We start from the raw sequence: 19,903 nt of genomic DNA, 5'->3' as shown, positions 1-19,903 counted from the left end.
TGTGTGTGTGTGTGTGTGTGTGTGTGTGTGTGTGTGTGTGTGTGTGTATTGTGAAACCGTCTTTAATTACATGATCACATACTACTTTTTCCACAAGATCCACTGCCTCATTCAGTGCACAGGATGGACAGTTCTCATGTAACAAGCAGCTATTCAATTTTTCATTTCATCTTCTTTGTTCAATGTGTGACCTCAGGCCTTATTTACTGTACACTATTCAAATCCTGAAAACAGAATTATTAATTTCCTCGTGGGCTTTTCCTGGTGCCCATCACTATAGTATCGAAGTATTGCATAAACATTAATTTATCTGTACAACACCCCTGTGAGGGGATATGATCTCATTCTTACCAATGGGGAACTGAAGCACAGAAGGAGTAAGGTAAAAAAAATATCCACTCATTTTGGGTACCCAGTTTGAGATCCCTAGGAACTCATTTTTCCCCAGAGTATTTAGCTTTATATATACACACACTAAAGTATATAGCTTTATACATACAAAGCACAGCTCCCATTGACTTCAGCTGTAGCTGAGTGCTTAGCACTTCTACCAATGAAACCCTAGGGTATCAAGTCAGCCATTCAACAGCCATGGGATCATCCCTTCTCTTCCTGCAATCCTCTGCCTCATTCACCACACACATTCCAACTTATGCAACAAATGAAACAGAGGTCCTAAAGTCTTTCACCACACATCCCCTGATCCACCCCTGAAACAGGTCCAGCCTGGGCACTGAATGAGGCAAGGGTCCTGTAAAAAATATATATATATATAAATGTGATCACGATCATAATGTATACATGACAGAGCTGACGATGAATCCCTGGTATTTCCTACCTTGTGAAGGCTTGACTTTAGAATAACCTTTTAATTTAGGTTTTTGTGTGCAGTTTTCTAGGTTGTTTTTTTTTAAACAGGTCTTAAATAAAAGAAATTTAGTCTTGTTGCATCATATTGACACCCCCATGAGTAGAGTGGAAACCTTTAAATCCACTGGGGAGACATCTGCCACTTGAAATTACAATGCATTAGTAGGTTATCATCCTCTTTGTGGATAACCATTAGAGGGGGATGTGAGACATGACAGCAGAGGAATGGTGAGACTCAGGAATCTTTGGCTCTGTTTCAGGCTCTAGAGAAGAGTGTTCTCCAGAGGGCATTGAATCTTTTGCCCATTCTTCCCCACCCCGTGCCTAACTCTGTGCCAATCCTGGCTCTCCCTACCCTGGCTCCTTGTCCCAGCCTCCTTCCCCAGCCAGTCCTAGTCTCCTCTTCTAGACTCCCCATCCTAGTTTCCCTAGGGCTTTATATGTCCCTTTCACCCTTCTTGCCAAATCATTCTCAGTTCCTGTCCACCCAGCTTCCCATCCAATCGGTCTCTCTGCCCCCCACATACCCTCCAATGGCTCCTGCCCCCATGCTCACAATCCTTATCCCCACTGGCTCCCAGTCCCTCTCCCCGGCCATCCCATCCAGTCTCGGTGTGATTCTCTCTCTCTCTCTCTCTCTCTCACACACACACACCCACCCCTTGACCCCTCCTTGTTCTATTCTCTTTACCCAGCCAAATGCAGTTCTCAACCAACACCTTGACTTCTCATCAGAGATGTTCCCCCCCACCCCATCCCACCTCCGTTCCCCCATCCGAATGGTTCCCAGTCCCAGTCTTCCTGCCCAGCCTGTCTCAGTCTCCTCTCTCCCCTCTACTTCCAGTCCCAGTGTCCTTTCCAGGCCAGCCTCCAGCCCCTCCCACCCTTGCCAGCCTCCGTCCTAATCTACCACACCAAGTCCAGCTCTCATGCCCTCTGCATTTGACTCCGGCAACTTTCTTCTCCATGCTGCCTCGGCATCAAAAGGGTACAAGGGGCATTGAGAGCACAGGAGAAAGAGCCTCCCTGCTTTCAGTTCTGGTGCCCAGACCTGGATCTGGCTTGCAGCAGACCAGAGCTGCAATTGCAGAGAAAATCCTCCGGAGCCTCCGGCTGGAACATGCTCAGGATGGATGGAATCTTCAGAGATTTTTAGCTGTGCTTCTCCAGCAAGTCCCAAGTACCTACAAATGGTGACTTTTCAAAAGCTTAGAACTTTTTTCATGAGGATGTTGAGAGGCACATCCGTGACAAAGGCTATTGGCCTCACCAGCTCCCGATACACACACCAAATTTCAAGTCCATGCTCCCAAACATGGAGTGTTAGAACCTCTCAAACAAAAAGGTCACCGGAATTTTAACGTGTGCAAACACTTTTTCCCTAGCTTTGTTCTCAGAAGTGACAACCATTTTGGCTGAACTTTTCCAAACCATTTCAGCCTGAGGCAGAGACGTGGCATGAAAAATTTCAGCCCAAATGGTTAAAGTCGGAAAAGTTATAAGCAACTGAGAACAGGATATGAAAACGAGAAGTGTCAGGCAACCATAATACCAGCCCTGCCTATACCACCACTTTGAAGGACAGGGACCAAAGACTATTTTTGTATGCTACCAAATGGTAATAATTATAGTAACAAAAATCAGAGGTTTTATGTGTGAAAGCTATCCTGAAGAAAGTTACCAGAAGTACTTATTAACTTCTTGTACAGACATGCACCAGTCAGGCAACTTTTTGGCTTTCATTAAAGTTCTTGACAAGTTTCAGGCTTAAGTCAGACACCTATTTTATAACGAAGAGTATCTTCTCAATTATTGACTTAGTTGGGGTTTCTCAGCCTGTGAGATATGACCACCTTCCATTTCTCTATGGCAAGACCGGGATCCCAAAACATTCTGTTGTAACATGGAGTCATGATACGAAAGAGGCGGAGAACCACTGACTTTAATTCATCCTCTCTTTTCAGGGAAGGAAAAAAATTGGACTATTTAAACACAGCAAGATATTCTCAACCTCATTTAAATCAAGTTAATGTACATTGGTAAGGAAAACAAACTTGATGGTCTGGACTCAAATGGCTGCACCATATGACTTCCACTACAACCTGCAACAAATTATGATTACTCCTTCAAAGAGAAACACAAGCTTTTGCGTCCAATCCTGTGAAATGAGACATGAGTCTCACATCTCCAGTTTTCATCCATGTCTATCATTACTTGTTCCTAGCTTATAGGATCAATTTCAGCCTTCTCAGAAAAGCTTTTCACTTCATCTGCAGTTAAGAGATGCAGCCTATTGAAACTTATTACCATTGACTGGTTGCTGAATATAAAGCAAACGTGATTTAGTTTTGGTTCCTACGCCAATATTTTCCCAAACTTTACCTTCTCATAATGCAGAGAGTCAGATGAATTTTCAAAGTCATAGGAATTCATCCTGCAAAGCAACACATACTTAATATGTGAAATGTTTCTGGCATACAATTATGAAAGAACACTCAATTTGCATAACTTCACTAAAAATAGAGTGCTGAAAAAACCTGCAGCCATTTACAATATTTATCATTAATATTATACACAGAGTTCATGTATCTAAAACTTACCAAGATGCATTAACAGTCAGAGCAAGCATTTATTCTTATTTTAAGTCTTGGTTTCTTATCTCTTTCCCCTCCCCACTATACTTTTTTGCGGGGGTTGTTCTCATGCCTTGTTTCCTTAGAAAGTAAGTTCAAGACAATTGTGCATCTTTTGTATGTCCTTTAAGCCAACTTAGCATGTTACATTATATAAATTAAGTATCTCTCTGCTCCCCAAAAGCCATCAATAATAGTAGAGAAAGGCAAGAAAAAAATATCACTAGTGTATGCAGATGGGATTTTGAAAAGAACTTAAGAGGCTTTAAAAGGGACCTTTTCCCTAACCACTTCTGGAAACGTCACCTCTTAATGGTTGCTCTCTAGTCATATCTCTATATCGCATCTGGAAATAGGCTTCATATTTCCCAACATTAGTAGAAGTGTGTAAAGTCATCAGTGTTTATTAGATTCAGCACCATTTAAAAATTAGCTATCAAAATGGCTGTGTATTCTACTCTTCTGTTTAACAGCGGAAGAGCGGTGCACATACAGAACTAGGTCCTTTCTCCCATGCTGTGGATTCCCAACAGGAAAGATAGAAGCCACTTTGCTTTTAGAACTACATTGGAGCAATCCTGCAGTGGCAGAGTGATGGAGAGCTAGACAACCGAGTATTTCATCTTCTCCATTTCTAATGTCTGTGAAGTCAACCCCTTCCTCAACAGGAGGCACTTGTTGTGATAGAAATCTTAGTGAATATTTGAATTTATGTTTTGAACCAAAGATTTTCTATGTCAATTACTCAGTTTCCATTCACAACCAATTCAAAAATTCAGCTAAACATAAAAGTTCTTTTTCGTTTGTTTGACATCTCATTTTTGAACACTTGGGGATTGAAACTGCCACATTTTTAGCTAACTGCAATGTAAACCTCAATATCACCCTAATTTTAAGAACAATAATTCTCGTTTGTTCTGATAACACTAAGAATCTGACAGAATATTAGATATTCAAAACTTAAAATGTTATACATATGAAGCATAAACATATCATCTAAGGATACAAAAAGAACACCCAGATACTGTGGAGAACTTTGTGAGGGAAGTTGCTGTTACTACAAGCAGCAGAGAATTGGTTCCATAGTTTAAATGGTATAATTGTGTTTGAATCAACACCCAGTCATATGGATGAGATTTAGCGATGTTTCTTCCTTCCTGTTTTTCTGCCTGCAGATTCAAGACAACAATGCCTGAGTTTATAGTGGTATGGCTCTCAGAGATGTAGGCACTAAAAAGATTATATTCAGATTTTAGAGAAAACAGATGTATTTGAAAGAAGCAACTAAATTCTTTCATTTTCTATTGTCTTCATGTGTGAGTGATCGTCTAAACCCACTAAATGGAGCCAGTCAGCTAAACCCCATTTCCTCTCAGACTTTTGGAAGAATTTCTCAAAGTTTCACTTTTAACTAGTCTAGAAAATGGCAGTCAGCATCCTTTGCTACAGCAGACCATGAAGTACTCCATGTGTGCCTTTGGAATCCAAGCGACCGGATTTTAATTCAGTGGCTCACAGAGTGGTGTTGGGTTGTTGCATGACAAAGGGTGCAGTTCAGGAGCATGGTGTTAAAGCATGGCACTCTGGCTATCCTCTGCTCCCTAGGTCCCTAAAGGGGCTACTCAAATGCTAGGCAGAACCCTTCAAAACCTAAGAATACATCAGTCTAGTGCTTTCAAGTTTAAAAATATTTTTTAAAAAAAAAACCCTATACACTACATGCAAAAAAATTATTGATGGAACTTGTTACTATATGATGTGAAATAATTTCAGAACAGATTAGACATTTGCAAATTAAGTCACCGGCAGCCATACTAAAGTAAATTTACAGAGGCCACCAGTCTTCCTCTTTCAGGGCATAAATATAATCAGTGGGAGTCAAAAAGAAATTTCCTCTGTGGTATATCAGTTAGCTCTTGTATGTTATTGGCAGTATAGGAATGGATCCTCCTTTGAAGCACTGGTAATCTCAACCAGACTGATTAACTGCTATACTGGAAAATATCACTAGAGGGCATGGCTGCTCTAGTCAGTCAGTTTACACTCGATCTTAGCTGAGAGCAGCCGAGAAGCATTTTTTCATTAATCCAGTTTTAACACTGAACATGAACAGTAGGAACATTTAAGCAACAGTGCACCAAGATTTCATACATATTCAAGACTTATATACCGTACTTTGCTTCTATTATTTCTTTGTCTAAGCTTGTTCTTCTATTTTTCTTCTCCCATTCATCAATCTAAAAGGAAGGAGGTTACAGAATTTAAAACTATGGCACACAGAGTAAAGCTATTTACTCAGTATGTTGAAACTGAAAATAGAAACACCCACCCGTATTAGTTCATAGAATCACTCCAAAACTAATTAATAGCATAATCCACAATAACAACACGTTCTATAATACTTTATACCCAGAAGTTAAGGAAGGGGTGGACCAGTGAGGAAACAACCAGAAGGAGGGTAGAGAAGATAGAATACTTAAAATCTTTAATTCATTCACAGGATAGGTATAGTCAGGAAAGTTTTGACCTCGCCTGCCCAGAAAAGACAAAAGTAAAAGTTTATTTCATGGTACCTGGGCACCCGAGGCCAGGCACCAGTTATAGTAGGTTGAATTTTCATAGGTGCTGACCACTGACCTCAAATCAAATATTACTTTTATTTAGGTGTCCAGGTGTTCAAATCCTTCTGAAAAGACATCAGGCTACTTCTGCTGAGGTACCTTATTTTAGGCATTTATGTCTGAAGATTCTAGCTAAGGTTTCTAGGTTCTTTATTATTATTTCTTTCACCCTTGTAATGTGGGGGAGAACAGACCAAGAGGCAATAGTGGTAACACTTAGAGGCCCCAGTCACAGGCCTGGTTACTGTACAAGTACTGTACAAACACAGAACAAGACTGTTCTGTCTCAGTATGTAATCAATATTTGCAATGTTCTAATTTAATTGTTCTACTGTGAAGGAAAAAAAGCACTTGAAGAAATTTGTTTGCATGTAAATTGTGCCCCAAGACAGACATACCTACCTCTGGGGAATGTTCTTCTACAACCTGTATATCTGGCTGTTCTTCTATGGATGGTTCACTATAAACAACAGAAGGAAAGGGCAAGAAAACAGTTCTAGAGTACCATCAATTTAAAGCCAATTAAAACAAGTGATGTGAAGGTAATGTCATAGCCCAGTTAACTCCAATGCAATAAAGGTTGGGGGAAGAGGGGAGAGAACTGTTCAATTCCAACAACAAAAACTAGTAATAAGGGAAATACTATTCTGTACCACTATTAAGAAGGAGGAGATAACTAGGCATTAAGGTTGGAGCCAGTTAGTGTGACTACTACATGGTAGAGAGAAAACTGTGTATATAGCTACTTTACAACCAAACAACCCAGAGCACATTAGAAAAGTTAACCCTGTAATACAAAGTATTTGACCAATTTTTTAGATTGGTCAAATTAAACAGCAGTAGTGAAGGTCGCAGCAAGCCACTAAGAACAGGAATAGCACTCAGAAGAAAAGTTTATAATCAGAACTTCTATAATCACTAGGCAGCTTCTCCCCACCTCAACCCTTTTCCCTATTCATGTAGTGTAACCTCTTTAGAGTCCAGACCCACTGGGGACTCACTCCTGGACTATAGCAGCAATGGCTACAGAGGCTCAGGATCCTGTTGCCCAGACTGCCTAAGATCCAGGGTAGAGAGAGAACTGGCTAGCAACACTACCAGAACTCAGGGACAAAGGGTTTGGTTTTACTTTTGTTTTTTGGCTGTGTAGCAGGGAGAAAAACATCACAGCCAGGGAGGACCCTTCTATTCTCCACACTCCTTACCAAGAGAAAAACCTTTTGGGATTCCTGGCTCAGTGTCATCTCAGCAGAGACCAGAAACTTAGAAGGCTGAGGACAATCATGGAATCCAGACCAGAGAGCCACAAGGATGATCTTGCCACCCTTGGTGTGGATGCTTTGTAAGAATACCCTTGTTTGTTTATTTTGCTATTTTATTTTAAGATGCCCACTGAGTTCTGCACTGCACCACCCATCACAGACTGAGCCTAAATTCACTATTTGCCTAGGCATGTTCTGGCAGGGAGCACAGTGTTGTTTCTTCTGGCTGTAAATGTTGGGAGAGGTAGAGTTATGTATTATTGTTTGTGCTTATCTTAATCCTCTTTGCCACTGTCCCTTATTCTGAATGCCCCATACCTAATAAAGCCCCAGTTACTGTTTTATTATTCTGGGAATTGTGATTGCTGTTTTATTTGTGTGTTCTGACTGACACTCCTCTGTATGAGATTGTGTGTGAAATATTTTTACAAGGAACAAGCCCTCTGTGTTCTCTGAGCTAGGAGGGGTTTCCTTGAGTGGAGGCACCAGGCACCTTATAGGTAAATCCAGGACCCATAACTATGAAGAGAAAAGGAGAAGGCTGCAGCCATGTCTTAGGGCTAGGTTTACAGTAGTAAATACCAGTTTTGATTTAGTAACAACTAAGTTCTGGATGGCTTGTTAAACAGAAACATACAGAAGTCCCCTAGGAAATGTTAATCTTTTGGACAAGATCTTGTATCTTCAAAGTGCTTACCTGATTTTATCATTCAGTTTAGGTGATGGAGTTTTAGACTTTTTTGCTGAAAGAGTTTGGGAAACTGCAGCTTCACACTCTGAAAATTTTAAGAGGTAAAACAGTATTTGTGCAGGTCTACAAAAGCAAACCATTTCTTAAGTGTTATACATGAATGATATTTATAAACTACAAGAAGTCATGCCTGACCTTGGCTTAGCTTAGCATCTTCAGTTTCAGTCTGTTGGCTTCCCATGCTCGTAGTGATACCAGAACTAGTTTTATGCTGGTTTGAGATATGAAATTAACAACATGATATGCACATGACACTAACATTTATGTTCCTACTCCCAGAGAAGTGCAGCTTGGAAACATTCCTGAATATTCAAATGTATTATTTCATTTGGTGGGAAAGTGCTAGTCTGTGTGACTTAATTATGGCTACACTTATGAACTGAAATATTCCTGGGCAGTAAAGTCTAGTATTTTTTTTTTTTGAAAGTTTGGGGAAAAACATTTTTACTTTCCCCTGATAGCTGAGAGACTTGGAAAGACTGGGTAAAATTTTCTAAAATGGCCTAAGTCACTGAAGCACATTTGAAAGTACCATCCACCATGTCTATGAAAAGAAGGGAGAAACTATTACATTTCTACATAGGATCCCAAACACTCGTACTTACTGTAAAAGTACTTACTGATTGATCACTATATTGAGATGTCAGGATGTCAGATAAAGAGTCTGTTCTTTCAATGTTTGTAGAATCTTTCTTCCACTGTAAGTAGCTGGATTCATTAGTTATTACTGTGAAACAGTAATTTGGGAAAGAATATCTTAATACATAGATTTTCTCCCTTCTATATTTCCAGCAAAATGTGAAGGGCACTACAGCCTTCTAGATCATATTGAAGAACAAAAAAAAACATACAAATCCTCCACATTGAACACATAGCCAATAGAAGCAACTAGGTTCGTATTGTCTGCCCCCTGCTACCTCTCCATTGTGTACTACACCTTTGTCCCTAATCAGGCTATATGCTCTTTGGAGTAGGGACTATAATTTATGTTTGTACAATGCACAGCATAATGGGACCAAACCTTTCCCCACAAATCATGACTGGGTCCTCTCTGTGCTATTATTCTGCAAATATCAAACAACCAGCGTTCTGCAGTTGGCATTAACCCCACAAATACATTCCATGGAGCATCTGGGTGATCAAATACTTTTAAGGGGTATCTATTTTGGTGAGGTTTGCCTTCGTGCGTATTTCAGATGGACAAAGAATGAACAGCAGCAGCTTCTACTCTACCTGCTGTCCACTTTACATAGCTGAGCCTCCATTGAATTTGGGGATCTTCAGTAATAGATTGATTTAGGGGCAGTAAGGTTGGCAGGGAGAGGGGGAAAAGCTACTAAACAAGTGCTAGTTATGGTCTCAGATAATTGGAGCTAGAAAACGTAGTTGAGTAGCTGCCTTAGGCATTTCTGATGCTCTAATTGTGGCATCAATGTATCACCACAGCAAATAGGAAAGTGGTGAGTTGTCTTTATGTTGTACACCAAAGGGAGAGTGCTGCCTAAGAGATTTGCTACAAGCTTTGTCAATTAAATCCAGAGGTAACATGAATGGTGGTAGTTAAGGGATATTGTAGGAGAAAAAGCAACCCAGAGGATACAAGACAAAACTGTGGTGCCTTCTTTGTCTTACACCTTCCTGCAGTATTTTGCCCCATCAGCATATAAAGACAGCACCAAGGTCTAGTCTTTATTAGAAAATTGGGTCATATTACAGCCTTTGCAGTTAGTGTGAACAAGGACAAGTCATGTTTAACATCTTATCAACGGGTCGTGGTATACCCAACAGAAACTAGGGGTTTTACCCAAGTCCAGGTGACACAATGTTAAACAATTTATACCTGTCAATATTGACTGCAAAATTGTGATTAATCTGTTCATTAGTATGACTTCAAGGTAGTCTTTTAACATGACCTAGTTTTCTAGAAGAGATAAGCCCCAATTTACCAATGTATAACTACTTGCATTATTTCTGAATTTGGCAGTATAATATTATACAAACAAACAAAAATCAAAGAGGCAGATTTACTTGCCAAAACAAGTCACCATTCCATGGGTTCAATATGCAAGATGAGTTATGAGAAGGTCTACAGTTTTAAGATTTTATTAGGAATGCTTTATTTTTCAATTTCAAAGTTTAGAACCAGGATTTAATTTGAAAATAAATTGGACTCAGCATCATTAAGAGTCTCCAAGGCAGGAAAAAAAAACGTAACCATAAGAACTGCAAGAAAACATTGCAGCTCTGGAAACAAAAGGAAGCCCAAAATGCACTTGCTGGTGTTCTTATCGAAGATGACTTGGTAAAACTTTTTGAGGTGCCTAGGTGACTTTGGAGGGTAAGTCCCAAAGTGAACTTTTGAAAGTTTTACCCAGTCTTCTCATTCATAGAAAAAAAACTTACATTTTAGCGACTAATGCGAAGACTTCATATTTGAGTCTTCCATTTTCCAGAGATATTTTTAAGGCATAAATTCTACTTCAGCTGCTAAATCCTGTTTGCAATTTTGAACCTCTTCATTAATGTTGCTTTTGGTCTTGAGACATTTTCAACATAGCCGTATGACTTCAGCAACAGTATCTCAGTTCCCACTGTTAAAGATCTAATCACTATGGAAATTATATAGAAAGTTACTTTAAGTGAAAATCTCTACAGCTGCGGATGCTTTCTGGAGAATATGCCATTTTCTGGTGTCATTCATAATTCTTAGAATTTCATCAGCTACAGGAAATCTAGGTTTTTAAAAACTCACATGTTCCATTTTGCTTTGTTTGTTCCTCGGTGCCGATGAGATCCTCTATATCAGTCTTGATCTGTTGATGTAAACTAATCTAACATTACTGTTATCTTTAAAAAAATTGGTACTGCTTTGAGCAGGGGGTTGGACTAGATGACCTCCTGAGGTCCCTTCCAACCCTGATATTCTATGATTCTCTGAAAAACAAAACAAAAAACAAAACAAAAACAAACAAACCAGAATTCTTTATCCAAGAATTCCTATACAGAAATATTTTAGGTAACAAAGCATTGAATAATGCTAGTGACATATAATATCATTGCTCTCAGTGTATTACTGTAGTCAATACTTGGAAATCATTTACTCTGCTGCCAGGATAAAAGTATGCTCATTTACTACACATCTTTATTCCCTCGGTATTTAGGTACTTCTATGGGTTCCATAATGCAAGTTTCTCCCAAGTACTTAAAAAAACAAACAAAGTCAGTCTTCCTTCCTTCCTTGCCCATAGAGTCTCATTAGTTTACAGAGTATGATCATAGTTTTTACTTTCATCTGAACATTTGAATTTTGCAGGACCCACAAGCTTCTCTTTTCCCAATGTGCATGTCATGGTCCATTTTACACTGTGAGCTAACAAGAAAACACATTTGTATTTTAGGTTACCCATTTATCTAAATAGAATGATGTACTTCAAAGCGCAATAATAGGACAATAATAGGATAAACTTAAATACTCTTATTGAATCAACTATGCAGGTAAACAAACCCATTATTAGGCAGCCAGTAATAGCTCAAGGCCTCACCTTCTAAACACAGCCATTCTTTTGGGCATTAGAAAGAAACTTTTTAAAGGGGGGAGGGGGAAATGTCTTCCCTTTGGGTCAAAGTGCCACAGCATCTAACTTACATATGGACAGTTACTGAACATTAGAAGGAGAAGGAACATTTAATTACAGCTATCCGTAAGAGTGCAGACATCAGCATTAACTTGAGTTCATGTCCAGTATTCTGGTGGAAGACTAGGTAGACACAACCTGAATTTCTAGTATAGAAGACTAAAGACTAGTCTATACTACATAGGTTTTGCTGGTATAACTAGACAGGTATAGCTATTCCAGCAAAGCTCCCTAGTGTAGATGTAGCGTATGCCAACAGAAGGAGTTTGTCTGCCAATATAGCTGTCTCTACACTGAGGGTTTTGCTGGCATAACTATGTTGACTAGGATGTGGGGGTTTTCCCATACACTGGACCAACATATCTATGCCAGCAGAACTTTTTAGTTTAGACCTGGCCTCAGTAGGGGAGACACAAAAAAGACTGCATGGTATACTAAGAAGGCTTGAAAGATTTTTCCATAGCATCAAAACAGGAAACAAAACACATTTTTCTTCTTCTCTGGTTAAATCTAACAGCCAAGATCTTCAGGGCTAGTTAAATTTTCAACCAATGCATTTGAAAAGTGAACTAGGATGTTTAAAAAGTCTTATGACTGTAAAGGATTACACAATAAAGCCAAAAACTAATACTTGCCATCATTTTGTCTTTTCCCAGAACTTCGTTGAGTGTATTCAAAATATCAAATTTGGCACTGAAGTGAATTTTGATTTTTGTTACTTCTTTGCCATTGATCATAGTAGGGTTCTTCATGTAAATTTTAACTATCTCTTCTCCATTATCCTCTATTTAAAAAAGGAAATTAGAATCTGCTTTAGAATTACACAGAAAGCGCCACTGAAATAATTTGCATGCCATTTCCCACACCAAGAGAGTCACTCTTTTGAAAAGTTAATAAATGTTGAGTATGCACCCAGTTTTATCCTCCTCTCTTTACAGGGTACAAATAAGTCTATAAACCATGTCCTGGGCCTCTCCATAAACCAACCAGTGCACTAAGATGACACAGCCCTCATGGAGCTAAACTCTATACCACACAGGTGGTTACAGAGTCCCCCTATAAGCCCTCTCTGCAGCCTTGCCTCCTGTGTATCTAAACTGTAGCAGCTAGGTCATGTTTGTGGCTGTCTACTTCACCATCACAGCTAGAAGTCTTTACCCCTAAGGATCCATGTTTGCCCCCAATGGGAGGGAACTGCCAATTACATCCATGGGAGTAGGGGGAGGCCTAAATTAGCATTTATTGCTTCACGGTCCCAGCACATATTTGATCTCTATTTTAGCTATGTTAGACAGAATCTAGTACATCCCTAAAAAGTACCCTTTGCTAGGTTAGCCTTAGAAAAAAGTCTTTCGGGGCCCATTCTCTCTCCCAGTGAGAGCCTTTCTATTGACTTCAGTTAGCATTACATTGGGCCCATGGGGAAGATAATTCATTTTCATGATAGGTATTCATAGCAGCAGACATTTATGTATATGCAGAATACTTAAAGAAAGTTATTTCAAAAACATGCTATTTGTTACAGTGGATTGAACTTAATTTCAATTCTTATTTAAATATATTGCAGAAAATAAAGCCAAACACACAGTGAGAGTTTTATGAGTTAGACTCTCAACCTCAAATTATGTTGCAAATTTTCGTGTGTTAGCAGCTGACTACACTTGGCAACTGTGATCCTGTTGGAAGTTCAGTGTAAGGTATGAATATAAATCTGCAGTTTCTTTTGGCTACTTTGGATCGTAAAGATAATATCCTTTGTATAATCTTACCTCTCAGACTGTAACTACTGACCACTTCCCTTGGCAGCCTCACTGAGTCCCAAAGAGCACCCTAAAAAAAAAGGATTTGGGAGTGAATTCTCTTCAAGTATTTTAGCCTAATCAAAAAGTAATCAGAGAATATGTTTACCTCAGCGCTGTCTATGTAGAAAGACACACTTTGACTTCCAACATTGAAGTCAATCCAAAACTCCTCCAGTTTCTCATCTGATGGCTTCTTCATCTTAAGAAACAGAACAGCCATTGCCATTATTTCCAGAAGAGCCCATACAAAAATACAGTACTAGTGCCCTCAGCTGTGTTAACTAGCTTAACTAGAAACAAATTATCCTTATCATGAACACTTACATTTGTTTCTAAATGGTATGAAGAGGTGAACTACTAGCCTGTAACTGACTTACAATGTCAGCAGAACCAGAAAATTGCTGTATATTAGCCAAGGGAAAATGTTTACTTAAGACTGAAGCAAATACTGCACAATTGTTTTGTTCAAGCTTCTAGGAAGTCCTTTGTATTTGTCAGTACTTATTAAGCAGAGCTGATGGTAGCCTCTTCAGACTAATACTTCTGTTACTTAGGTTAGTTTGATAACCTTCTAAGGAGCACAGTGCCATGTACTTAACACTCACTTACATAATTAAAGAACTGTGAAACCTAGCCATGATATAGGGATCCTCTTGTGGATCTGTAGGGTGAACTGCTAGCCTGTGATCTGTTCTGTGGGGGTAGGGAGGCAAACCTTGCCCTTTGACACCCATTTTGGGAGGAACTGTACAAGGGCAATCTAGTTTAGTTTTGATTTAGTTGGGAATTGGTTCTGCTTTGAGCAGGGGGTTGGAGTAGATGACCTCCTGAGGTCCCTTCTAACCCTGATATTCTATGAATCTCTGTTTTCCTCCCTGTTCCCTTCCTAGTGTTTTACTACAGGAACAGGTGATTCATCTCATGGTCTTTAAGAGAGAGCCAGTCTATTCAGCTTCTTTATTGTTTGGCTGACACAAATAGTAGGTAACTAGACAATAAAATGTAAAGAGAAGTAAAACAGCAGTTTACAAAGCAAACATGTACAGGAACATTCCTTTCACATGGTCGTAGGATGCAGCAGAACTAAATATCTTTTAATCACATGAGGTTATTTTGTCCATTTTTAACAGTGTAATAACAGTATAAGAAATGCACCTCAGTACATAAAAACACTTACCTCCTCCATGTCGGCAAAAGCAGATATGCAGGGAAATGAATAAACTCTGCAAAAGAAGCATACTTGAACATAATAAATTGCTCCTGAACACAAGTCAGAATGGGAATTTAAATGAAAAACCAAAAACCTGAATGAGAGGTTAAGTCTCTCTAGACTTGTTGATCAAAAGGCTAATTTTTCTAGCAGTCAAATAAGTTTGTTTTCCTTTAAGAGACTGCAATATCCTTTTAGGCAGATACTATACAGGTATTGGGTCTTCATTCTGTCAGTAGAGGAGATCAACTGTAATAATTTATTTTCAGGCGTAAGGTGACCCACTGATAGGTTACAGAGTTTATTTTCTAAAGTACACATTTTAAAATTATGTGTGACCTGTGGGCCACCATTTCATTTATAAACAGCAGTAAAGGAAGGAATACTAACTGATCAGTACAGATGAGAGAATAATATTATCCCAGTGCCTTCTTTTATGAATATCTAAATAGTGTAAAACAAACAATCTTCCAAGGGAAGTATCAGTAATTCAGCACATTGGTTGTGTAACATTGGACTGAGAAAAAGACTAGATAAATTTATAGGAGCCACTTTGCACTAACTGGAGACCAACTGAACCAAATTTATAAAAGCTACCAATGGGTGAGAATCTATCCATCTATGCAACAGACTTTTAGAAGAGCTTGAATAAGCTAGAATACCTCCCTCATCACTGCAGTTTCTTAGCACCTTTCAGAAGGGCATTAAGTGATGTGACTAGCATAACCTCATTAACTTCCTTTCTGAGTGTTGATAAACACATAATACATGAATTCAGGTTTTTAGATGTGAAAGTTTTCTCTTCCATCAAAATAAATGCAGATACCAGGATTGTAAAAGGGGTTTATTAGCCACTCATTTACAGACATGTTGCAATTTACACACCACATAACCAAAGGTTTGCATTTTTCTTTCCAATATGTATAGACTGAAAATCACTGTGACTGTCTAGCAGGCCAGATACTACATTCCATGTTCACCGTGGAGAACTTACCTTTTTTTATCCCCAAGTCTGTCATTTAGTTGATTGAGAAATTTTCTGCAGTCCTTCAAAACAAAGGACAGCTTGTCACACACACACACACACACACACACACACACAAATGTGTTACTGTTTACACTTGTAAGCAATATTTTGTTGGGCAAATAGTGTGGTGACTAAGACCACAGACAGGATCACTGTTGAATGATCCAAACCCAAGCTGTTAGTATAGTTGGAGCTATCAGTTGATTCAAACCCAATTTAGTTAAAGCCCACATAGGAACCACACAAGTCAGTACGGGAACACTTGAGAGAAGGGGAACAATTCAAAGAAAGAGAACATATTGTAACGTCACAGGTCAAACTAATGTATGTTCTCTAGGGGGCTTAGTTTAGTTACCACTGAAATCAGTGGGAGTTGGATTGGGCCCATAATAGGAAAAAACTCTATCCAAATTATACGTACCATATCACATTAAGCTTCTGCTCAGTTTTCTTGAACTGTTAGACAACACTAAATGGCTTGTCATTTAAAAAGTAATTCCCCGTGGTTATTTATATTCATGTTCTATTTGAGCAATTTTCTTTACAGAAAAGAACGTTACTGTTATGTTTTTGTCATTCATTGGACTTCACTGAATTGAGGGCACATTACATGCCTAGGTAGAATGGTCCCGCATGCTCGCATCTTAGCATAATCTGTCCTCTTTCTGCTGTGACTGTCTATACTACATTCGTTTTCTAGTGGTGGGAAAGGGCATTTTAGCGCTGATATAAAGCTTTGATGAATAAGTTAGGCCACTCTGGAATGAGAGGATGCATGTGGAGAAGTCTTGAGCACAAGTTAAAAAAAAGGGCTTGACATAAGATGGAGTATTTGGGTGTAGGCTTGACAAGACATATCTAATAGCGGATGACATGATCCAAATGGCTTGAGTCAGCTGTCCTTACTTACAGTGAGTCACATCTTACTCACATTAGGACTATTTAAGAAGTAGGGTTGTGAGAATCTGGTCCTAAAGTATGATTTAACTGTATAAGGTCTGGTGTAAGAAGAAGGAGAAGGCAAGGCACAACTGTACTTGTTCTTGTAGCCTCTATTCCAGGTGATTAGTTCTATTTTGTAATTAATATTTTTAAATAAATATGATTATGTACTTTTTTTAATGCTAACAATATGAAATTTCTTCTTCGGCTTACTGAAGGTTACATTGTCATTAATTGTATTAACATAAGGTAATTGAACCAATTTCTTACAAGGACATTAAAACATCTCTTTGACATTATCAGGAACCTTATATACTAAACCCAGATGAAACTAACCCCTATATAGAACTGTCAGTTTTTGTTTTCAAAATAAGGACCCTTACCGTCTCAAATTCTCTATCCTTTATCTCTTTGAAAGCTTCAGCAAGATAATCATCTTCAAACCAGTTGTGAACAAGGTCATCCCTCCATTTTTTTGTTATCAGCCTACACAATGCTTCCGAAAGAGCAACCTGAAGGTCATAATCTAGATGTGATAAATACAAGAATAGAAGTGTCCCTCAAAAAAACAGAAGGTTAATATGATGGCTTAATGAATATCAGCCGACTGCATTAAATTTTATCCTAAGAAGCTGGAGCTTTGATTCAGTGGTGATGACAAAAGCCAAACTGTCCTGCAAAATATCACAAGCTATTTTGAGATCTCATATAGTCCCTTTATTTTATTCAACCAATTATTGTGCACTGTTAACTCTCTGTGCATGAGTGTCTGGAGACATTCCCTGAAGTAAAAAGGAAGAGGACTTCATCTCCACAACTCCTTAGGGCTGTTATTTCACCTGCCAAACACAGACACCTCAAAATACTGTTATTACAGAGAAAGGCTATCATCTACATTTACATTATTTACTTGGTCAAAGCTATTATATTGGAAAAAACAGATGAAACTCATAAGTTTTATTTTTAAAATGTTAACAGGAAGATGGACTTCTTAACCACTTAGCAGGCTAACAGAACAAAATGCTACCACCTGACGCTGATCTCCCACAAGTTCAGTTTTGACTTACTGTACATTTTCTGTCTGTACCTCAGCATAACCTTTCCTACTATTTAATTACTTGAGTGTTTTTAAGTCAGTATTAGTAGCTTTTTGGTTTAAGAATGAACTTGTCCTAAAATATATTTCATCTTAATTTTATTTTCCTCAACAATCCTATTCAAAAAGTTAAAAATACAATATGAAGTATAACAAAGTAACAATTCATTAGGGATTTTAGGGAAAAGAGCTTCAATTAATGAAAATAATGACTAAGTATTTCTTACCACCAACTTCCAGAATTGTTTTTGCCAGATCTTTCCTGAAACAACATAATCCATTAATGTTTTTTCCTTCCATTTTAATCCATTCAAAGCATATGGACAGTAAAAACTACATATTTTTTTCTATAAAGTTGAACAAAAAGTGCAACCACTCATTAAAATAAAATGAAAAGCTTGCAACTTTTATCCACACTTGTACAATCCATCAGCTTTTCACCAATTAGGTTCTATCTATAGATTATGGCCTCAGATTGTTGAAAAGCAAGTTACACTCCATAACTAAATGCTTTGCTGGCTGCAACAAATGTTACAGTTGCTGTAGAGATACTTACGTAAGCGAACACATTTCTTCAGACATAGGAAATTTTCTTCTCTCTTCCCGTGGTACACTGTCCAGCATGGAGTTCAGAGTCCTCAAAGCCTTTTTTGCAGGGATTTTTTTTGTAGAGGTGTGGGGGAGGGGGGGAGGGAAGATGGTGGAAAGAGACAGTATGGAGAAGAGGAGAAATAAGCCATTAAAATGTTTGTGTGTGGGTTTTGTTTTTTTAAATAATTTACATACATTTGTAGTTTGTATTCTCATTTGAGTCTCACCTCCTGCCGAAGTGCACAGCCAACCTTTGTTTCAGTCACTAGCTGTCCTAGGTCAGGTAAGAATGAATCCAGCAACTGTTTCTTTCCTAGGAGAACAGTCAAAGTTTTACGTCTGGCTTAAGGCTTGTCTACACACAGAATTGTACTATTTTAGCTACACCAGTATAGTTGAAACAGTACAACCGCCTAGTCTGGATGCATTTATACTAGCATAAGGGGGCTTTCTACATGGTAAGGGGAATAAGCTATTCAGATAGAAGTCACCTTTATATAGCTATAACTGCACCCATGCTAGAGGGTTGTACCAATTTAACTATTTCAGTAGACAAATCACACCTCTAACCAAAATAGTTAAATTGATCCCAAAAGTGTGTAGACCAGGCTATTAGACAAGCAGGTTCTGAATAATGCCATTTCTCCTCTGCTTTAAAAATAGCAGCTAGAAGAGGAGTAAGCAATTTCATCTCTTATTCCATGGGGATGCCTATATATATATATATATATATATATATATATATATATCATTCCTTTTTGCAATTCTTATTAACCCAGAATTCTAGTTTCCAGACACAGACAAATTATAAAACTACACAGCCATTTTCAGTGGCAAATGATCTTTTTTTTAAATATTCTTGTGGGGGGCGGGGAGAAACAACATCAGGATTTTGACTATACTAAACCCATTTCAAGAATACCATTTACCTTGGAACAAGCTAATTACTTACTACCAACAATTTGAAAGAAAATATTTCATTTTCGTTGTAGCACTAGCAAGGCTACATGTTCTCAGTATATCCCAATAGTTACTAAAAAGGTTTAATACTCTTATTTGCATGTTACAGTAAAATTTCCTGTAAATAGTTATATATGTGGCTTTGGATGAACTCTTACTCATATAAGATCTATTTTTCCCCCCTTTTAAAAAAATGATACAAAGAAAAGGTTACTGAGACATGTGCAGAATAAAAGTATTTGGGAAATCACTGACCTTCACTGTTGCATTTGCAAATGACCTGATGGGGGGGTGGGGAAAAAAAAAAGAGGGGAATCTGGATTACATACTGGATACAGTAATAATAAACAGTGTTAGTAAAGTGAACCGCTATGTGTTTATGCAGCCAGCACCATCCCACTCACCCCTCACTGGCATTTCTGAGACACTTAACTTCAATTTTACATCCAGATAAACCCTTCAGAAGCTGCAGTTACATTAATTAAAATTGTTCACTAAAACTT

The 19,903-nt window shown here is 38.4% G+C and overlaps 1 protein-coding gene across 1 annotated transcript in view; it reads right to left on the bottom strand.

The window, feature by feature from the left end:
* SYCP2L (synaptonemal complex protein 2 like) overlaps nucleotides 1-19,903 on the bottom strand; it is a 51,515-nt gene that overhangs the window by 22,716 nt on the left and 8,896 nt on the right. The window contains exons 6-22 of the mRNA XM_024199149.2: nucleotides 19,656-19,680; nucleotides 18,668-18,753; nucleotides 18,406-18,494; nucleotides 18,077-18,111; nucleotides 17,137-17,279; nucleotides 15,779-15,831; nucleotides 14,752-14,797; nucleotides 13,681-13,773; nucleotides 13,542-13,602; nucleotides 12,408-12,556; nucleotides 10,890-10,950; nucleotides 8,758-8,864; nucleotides 8,273-8,348; nucleotides 8,084-8,162; nucleotides 6,527-6,584; nucleotides 5,679-5,740; nucleotides 3,253-3,304 (exon numbers count right to left, since the gene is read on the bottom strand). Coding sequence (XP_024054917.2) covers nucleotides 3,253-3,304; nucleotides 5,679-5,740; nucleotides 6,527-6,584; nucleotides 8,084-8,162; nucleotides 8,273-8,348; nucleotides 8,758-8,864; nucleotides 10,890-10,950; nucleotides 12,408-12,556; nucleotides 13,542-13,602; nucleotides 13,681-13,773; nucleotides 14,752-14,797; nucleotides 15,779-15,831; nucleotides 17,137-17,279; nucleotides 18,077-18,111; nucleotides 18,406-18,494; nucleotides 18,668-18,753; nucleotides 19,656-19,680 — 1,275 coding nt within the window. The remainder of the gene's footprint in view (nucleotides 1-3,252; nucleotides 3,305-5,678; nucleotides 5,741-6,526; nucleotides 6,585-8,083; nucleotides 8,163-8,272; nucleotides 8,349-8,757; nucleotides 8,865-10,889; nucleotides 10,951-12,407; nucleotides 12,557-13,541; nucleotides 13,603-13,680; nucleotides 13,774-14,751; nucleotides 14,798-15,778; nucleotides 15,832-17,136; nucleotides 17,280-18,076; nucleotides 18,112-18,405; nucleotides 18,495-18,667; nucleotides 18,754-19,655; nucleotides 19,681-19,903) is intronic.

Source organism: Terrapene carolina, unplaced genomic scaffold (genome assembly GCF_002925995.2).
Source record: "Terrapene carolina triunguis isolate 2854851 unplaced genomic scaffold, T_m_triunguis-2.0 Scaffold58, whole genome shotgun sequence".
In the NCBI taxonomy this organism is placed as follows: domain Eukaryota; kingdom Metazoa; phylum Chordata; order Testudines; family Emydidae; genus Terrapene; species Terrapene triunguis.
Note: the sequence above shows the minus strand (reverse complement) of the source record. Positions and strands in the feature narration are given on the sequence as shown.